Genomic DNA, 7,419 nt, shown 5'->3' with positions numbered 1-7,419 from the left:
TTATCTTTAAATTATTAAAGATTAATATTAAAGTTATTAATTTTTAACTAATTAAATATTATTTTTATGTTAACTTGATAAATTAATTCATAATAGATACTTGATTTCCTTTCACAATAATTGATTTTAATTCGATTTATTTTTTTATCTTTATACCGCGAAACACACACACACACACACACACACACACACACACACACACACACACACACACACACACACACACAATTTTCACGTACAAATCAAGCCCTTCGTGCCTGTTGACCAACTTGATTACTGTTAGACTCAATAAACACATGAGACGGACAATCTAACGGACAAATTGTTTCCATTGTCAAACTTGTTGCGGTGGGCAAATTTATTTTGTCAGAATTAAAAAAGGTACTCTATCTATAAGCATGGACTCTTAATTGAAAACACAATCTTTTTCCAGGCCCTATTATCTATGATATACTTGTGCTCTTCCAACATTTTCCGTCTTATCAATTATGTCGGCTTCGCCACCTGGGTACGTACGATTTTTACGCTCATCAGATTTTCTCTTATAAAAAAAAAATAAATTTTGCATAATGTTATGATATCAAAGAGATACCGTTTCATGAACATGACTTCAGATTTCTCTTTTTCATTAATTAACACAAAATAAATGACCTTCTTCCCGACTTTGTTATATGAATGATACCTCGTCATTCGAAGGTCGTGCAGCGTAATTATAGTGCGACCACTAAATATTTCTTAGAAGCTTATGTATATTCGTCCGCGATTAATTAGCTCAATTGGAACAGTAATAATTTTCCAATTAGTTGATCACTTGACGCAATTGAGTTAAATTTGCAGTCGATTCTTGCATCTGTATATATATATATATATATATTTGCTTTCTTTTCGATAATTCTTTCAACACGCGTACTTTAATTCTAAGCGATAATACGTATTACTTTTAATTTCGCGAATATACATTTGTACATTATTAAATTAGAAAAAATAATGTGATTCTTATAAAATTAATAATTCCTAATTTTCTAATTGTTAACTTAAATAGCTTCAACTTTAATCCGTTATATAATTCTTAACAAATTATGATATCTCATCAACAATATTATTTTTAGCAAATGTTTGAAATATTTCTGCTTTAATAATAAATTATACGTTATTTTTTTAATTATTTACAAGTTCTTTTGATTTTATAGATTTATAATTTCCATTTATATTTATCACAATTTAATTCAACTTGTAGCTCAGCATAGGTGTCTCCGTGTTGTGCCTTCCATGGCTCAGGTGGAGCCAGCCGAACTTGTTGAGACCGATCAAAGTGAATCTTATTTTTCCGTTCTTCTACATCCTAGCCACTCTCTTCGTTACGATTGTTCCGATGTACGCGAGTCCCATTGAAACTGGTGAGTATCCGTCATATCATTAACGATTCGTGATATGATTGTGTAAAAATTAATATCTCATAAAAGCAATTCTGTTTTAGGATACGGTTGTCTGATGATATTTTCCTCTATACCTGTCTATCTCGTATTTATCTCGTGGAAAAACAAACCGAAATTCTTCCAAAAGAGAGTCGGTAAGTCTAACAAACGTAACATGATATCCTACATAATATATTATAAACTTTAATCAATATTAATATATCGAGCATTTATAGATATAGCAATATCAGTTAAAAATTATTTTAAATTATTATTGTTAAAAATTATTGTTAAAAAATATTAAATAATTTCCTTCGTTTTATTTTGTGAAAATGTATATTAAGACATTGATCATATCATTTTTAAGAATAAAACTGAAAGATAGAGAAAGAGAGGAAGAATTCTCACAAAAGAACTCTAAATTTACTTTAGTCAAAACCGCAGAGTGATTTTTAATAAGACATGCGTTCATTATCTGGTTTTAATTCAAGGAGTTATCTTTACACGATGACGGCGAACGATTTTTCTTTTATTTCATTTTATTCTATAATTTATTTATTCCCACAGGCGCCGTCACCCAATGTTTGCAGAAGATGATGGTAGTCGTGGGGCCACAAAAGGCAAAGGTTCAGAACACACAGTAACATAATTTTACTCTTGTCATGTCACGCATGTTTAGCACTCATATATTTTCTTTGCTTTCTATTTTTCGTTTTATCTGATTGGAAGGATTTGCTAGGATTATCCCATCTTTCAAAATTGCTCTCGATTCATGTATGCATGCTTCTAATTGTTTTGTTATCACAATTTCTCTTCGCTCTATTGTACATTTTATCGCACTATCTTAATTATTAACTATCTTCTATTGTATTATATATTATATATTATATATTATAACAATATTATTGTTATTGTATAATTTATAAACTTTCAAAAATAAAAATTAAATTTTTGCTTGCTGCCTGCTCATCTCGTTTATCATTTCTTCAGTTTGGAAATCAGCATACGACTTTTTTGATGTCACACATCGTGATTTTGTTCAAATCAACAGTATAATCTTTTTAATTATTTAGGATAATTTTCTAAAATCTTGATATATCCTTTTTGAATTTGAAGAGTTTAACGTTGTTTTATCAATCGCGTTACTTGCAAATAATTAATTGAGTAATTGCTGGCGCTTTCACTTAAGTTAATTAGGACATTATTGAGATTTGATTTCGCACGTCACATCGACACCACAGACACACTCAAACACACATGACACATTCAAATATACCAAATCGAATCTCTCTCAAAGCCCTAATATCTCAGATATTAGCCAACAGACGCGATTGATCGCGTTTCCTTTGCTAGAATCACACTTGCATCCAATGATCTTGGGTTATTGTGGTTATCACATTTATAACATCTCGCTTACTCTTGTTGCAGTAAACACCACAAGGCAGTTGCAGAAGATAATGCTAGTAGTTGGCAAGGCGAAACCCGCTCAGGTATAAACAGTCAAGACGAACCGGATCGAAATCAGAATGATGAAGACGAGGCCTTTCCGGAATCGGAAGACGCAGAGAATTTTTGTCGATCTTCGAATTATAATCTCTTCCTTCTGTCGGGAAAGAATGCGATTGGGAGCGAGATTGATTAGCATATCGATTTCACAGGATCGACGGTATTATTCTCTTGACTCTTCTGGATTGAAGAACAAGCGTCCTAGAACAAGAAGCAGCCATATCTACGTGTTAGGACGCCAAAAAAATTAAAGTGAAACGGTTCGTCTTCCAGATTCGGATCTGGTCCTTGATGAATGCCCGTCAAGACGTGCCCGCCCAAATTTCGAAGCAAGGCTGTTATTTCTCGTTCGATTTCACGGCAAAGAGATATATGCGATGACACGCCTGCTCGCTTCTGAGTTCATTGATCTTACTCGCAGACAGTTAGCTCAAAATCTTCATGTTTTTACAAAGATAAATATATAACTGATTTTGTATTGGTGCTGTCAGTAACAACTACAATGCCATTATTTCTTTTTGCAGATAACACTTAATAATTAATAAATCTTAATAATTTGCTCGAATAGAATAATTATAAAGAAATTTGTAAAATAAATTAAATATTGCAATCCAAATAATTAAAAAACGTTATATTTCTGGATTATCTGGATAAAATAATTGATTATTTGAATGTTTCGGAGATACGATTAACTCATTGTGTCAGCGAATACTAATATCACTACTATTACGAAGTGTTATTAAGAATGTTTTAAAAATAACATCATAATTACATCATGTTTGTATTTTTGATATATTTAAATATCGAGATTTATGGTACGTAAAATTGTTTTCTATCACAATTATATTTGATTTACTTGTCTTATGAAAATTAAAAATAATAAACATGTATAGCGTTAAAAATTTAAAAATGTAAAGTAAAGCTTAATTTTAAAAAATTGCAAAGTAAAACTTAATTTTAAAAATCATAATTCTAATTATATAGGATAAATCAAAATCGTTGAATCAGCTTTTTACCCTATGAGAAAATAATTGATTGACTGCACACATTATAATTCAATTCAAGGTATGAAGTCGATAATTTTCTCATAAGGTAAAAAGTTGGTTCGACGACTCTGATTCACCCTGTAAATTTAAAAAGCTAATTTTTAATTGATCTTAAATGAAAAATACATGTGGGTGAATTACATTATGTAAGCCTTCTTCTCCAAATTAAATTAATAAATCTATAAATTGTTCAATGAATTAATGCCTTTGTAAGCCGTGCACTGAATCTCGGTGTATTTCCTTTATTTAATCTCTTATACAAACTCCAAACGTTCCTAGTTTGGATCCTTTTCAATGTTAGAAATTTACTTATTCGCGTAATCACAGTTTCTTAATATACTATACAATAGGAAAACCTCCTTCTATGTTCCATAACAATGTGATGTACAAAATAAATTGCAGGGACTGTGATGCATCATGTGGATCAGATGAACAGAAAACGAGGATAGGTAAACACAAAAATCACATAAAATCATATTGGAGACCACAACAACGTTCTGTAATTAAGGGGACTATCACTTAGAACATGACATGAATCGATTGGAATAATATAGAGATTCTTGACGAAGAAAGAATTTTAAATAAAAAGCTTATTTCGGAAATGATTTTCATTCGCAAACAAAAAAATAGTTTAAATTTACACATTGAATTGTTAGACAGTACTTATGATAACCACTATTGATTAACAAATAAAGCTTCCTCTCTTCAATGTTTTCTTTATCTATGTTTAATTATTTTACCGATACATATTATCTTATTTGTTAGATGAATTATAACTGTCGTTTTGTTAATATGTCATTTTCATTACCTTTGACGAAACTCATGTAAGTTAAATTAAATTTTATGTACATATATTAATTTAAATATTAAGCAATGTTCTGCGTTTATTAGTAATGCTTTCATTTATTATTGTATAGTCTATCAGAAAACACAATTATTTCGCGAATGTAAATTTCTGACATTGAAAAGAATCCGAACTAGGATTGAAACGTTTGGAGTTTGTATGAGAGATTAAATAAAAAAAATACTTCACACCGAGATCCAATGTATAGTTTACAAAGGCATTAATTCATTGATCGATTCATCTCAAAGGAGCCTTAATTCAAAATAATTCTACTTATATGATCCATAAATTGTTACACGCGATTTTAATGTACATCTACTGAATCAAAATCGCGTGATTAAAGATATGATATACTTCTACATAGCCTACAAGCAATATACGTATCATATTTGAGATGATGAAGGAGAGAAATGATTGCGACCGCGGGTTTCATCGCGATTATATCTTTCGCCGTGCAATGAAATGTGCTAGAACCAACGGAGGAGTTGAATTAAAAAATCCGACCGACGTGCCAAAAAGTTGAGGTAACAATCAAGTGTCACTATAATTAATTAAGCACTGTTTAAGCTGTTAGTCTTATAATTAGTCGTAGCATTCGTTCGATAGGCGATGTTTGCTGTCTATGTGTATCATGATCCTCGTTATCTCAATTGTAATTTTGGCACTCGGACGCGTTTGTAATTGAACTCTAACCGAGAATTGTCCGTTCAAACTGACGAACATTTCATATATTTACCGCTTCATTTCGTTTTACACATCCGCGATCCGTTCCGTTTTAGATTAAAACTAGGGATGCAACATCCAGAAAACGATATTATTTTAATATCCATGAAAAATACATTTTTTTACAAAAATAGCTTAATACGTTATCGTTTTCAATTATCGAATAATCAAAACATGCAAACTCGCTTTAAGAGAAAATTATTACAAAAGAAATAACGAAAGAACTGTGATGTTAAATGTAGATACTAACAGCTAACATATATATATATATATATATATATATATTTTCATCTCGCATATTTTTATGATTTCATTGAAAATGCTTATAATAAGAATATTCACAGAATATGACTATAGAGATTTTGTAATGCTATTTTATGAAAATTTTACGAGAAAGATTGAGTATTTCATGAAAAAGTGTTATGGATATTTTACAAAGAGTGCGATTTCAAGCAACATGTGTTGCGATTGTTACAAAATTATCTCAGTATCTTATTGCAAGAAATACAGAATATTTTGATATATCGTTAATATCTTGCATCCCTAATAGAGATCTATACGCACGATCTATGTGCGGAGATTTAACTCTTCGTTAACGCATTTTTAACGCATTATCTTTTGCTTTTATTATTAAATTAAACTATTAATAATTCCTAATTTTTTGATTATCATTTTTGCGATTTGTTGCGTTTGAAATGAGGAAACGAAGGGTTAAAAGTGCATTTGTTACGCGCTGGCACTTGATTGTCAACGTCGCATAATACTTTTTATATTTTACTGCCACAGGTGATAAAATGCGTATATGTGTGTGTGTGAGCGTGCGTGCGCGCGTACGTGTGTCGCGTGCGTGTGTGTGTGTGATTCTGTCAAAATGGCAGCAGTAAAAAGACATTCCTCTCTTCAAAGACTCTTCAAAGACATTCCATTTACGTTTAATACATGCTAAGGAGAAAAAGTGATGTTTGCAAGCAATTTAAAGAATAAGAAGATGAGCTTCGCATTTGAAAAAAATAATTTTTAGGAGAGTTTGTAAGCTCATGCGCACTTTCAAAAATTTTTAATAATAAAACAAAAAAATATCATATACAGTTTATTTTTTAAATTTAATGTTGTAATTTTGATTATTTAATGTAATACATATTTAAGATAATACATATTCTTTTCTTTTGACAAATTATTATTTGTTAAATTATTTTTTCTGTCTCTCCAATCTTGTCTCCTTTATATTATGTGTATTGAAAATCGCATGAACTTATAAACATATTTTAATTATGATTACCAAAAAATATCATTAAATTTCTAAAATCTTCATCTATCTCGATATTAATTAATGAAAAAAGAAGTTTCGCCCGCCATTGATCCCATAAAAATGTATTTTTATTGCCAAGATTAAATGGTATGTACGTTGTTCGTTCTTTGAACGCATCTGTGTCTCTTAAAATGTTGTGATTATACTTAAGTCTCGATTTTTTCGTATACGAAATATAATAATAATGCTTAAAATGCTCGGAGCAATGGGTGAATTTCGATTCTGACTTCACTCTAAAACGCCATTTCCTTTATTCTTAATTTTGGCAAAAAGTCTTCTTTATTCAATTTAATTAACGACATTATTATTGTATATTTTGCATCCTTAGACTTTCATTTTGAAGAACGAAAAATAGTCCTCTGGACCAGAAAATGATACCGTTGCACATATCTCTAGCAGAGTTGTTCTAGGACCAAAAGACGTGTTTTTAATATTAATGAACCGAGATCTTGCCTAATTGAAGGATTATCCTGTTATTCCTACATGTAGTTTTAGTTATCGCAATATCGAATTTAAGAGGCAGCTCGGCGATTCGTTCGTCTTCTCTAAAATTTAGATATATTTAAATTAGGAAAT

At 30.4% G+C, this 7,419-nt stretch overlaps 1 protein-coding gene across 4 annotated transcripts in view; it reads left to right on the top strand.

Moving 5' to 3' along the window:
- LOC108684481 (Y+L amino acid transporter 2) overlaps positions 1–3,338 on the top strand; it is a 28,463-nt gene extending 25,125 nt beyond the window's left edge. The window contains exons 8-12 of one of the 4 annotated variants that reach the window (XM_018188824.1): positions 434–508; positions 1,238–1,397; positions 1,478–1,570; positions 1,983–2,055; positions 2,844–3,338. In XM_018188824.1, coding sequence (XP_018044313.1) covers positions 434–508; positions 1,238–1,397; positions 1,478–1,570; positions 1,983–2,055; positions 2,844–3,057 — 615 coding nt within the window. In that variant the 3' untranslated portion in view covers positions 3,058–3,338. Of the gene's footprint in view, positions 1–433; positions 509–1,237; positions 1,398–1,477; positions 1,571–1,982; positions 2,060–2,843 lie in introns of those variants that run through there. The other 3 variants (XM_018188822.1, XM_018188821.1, XM_018188823.1) reach the window with 3 other exon arrangements.
- The last annotated feature ends 4,081 nt before the right edge of the window (positions 3,339–7,419 follow it).

The sequence above is a fragment of the Atta colombica genome, unplaced genomic scaffold, assembly GCF_001594045.1.
Source record: "Atta colombica isolate Treedump-2 unplaced genomic scaffold, Acol1.0 scaffold135, whole genome shotgun sequence".
NCBI lineage: Eukaryota > Metazoa > Arthropoda > Insecta > Hymenoptera > Formicidae > Atta > Atta colombica.
The sequence above is the reverse complement of the archived record's forward strand: the minus strand, read 5'-3'. Positions and strand labels throughout refer to the sequence as shown.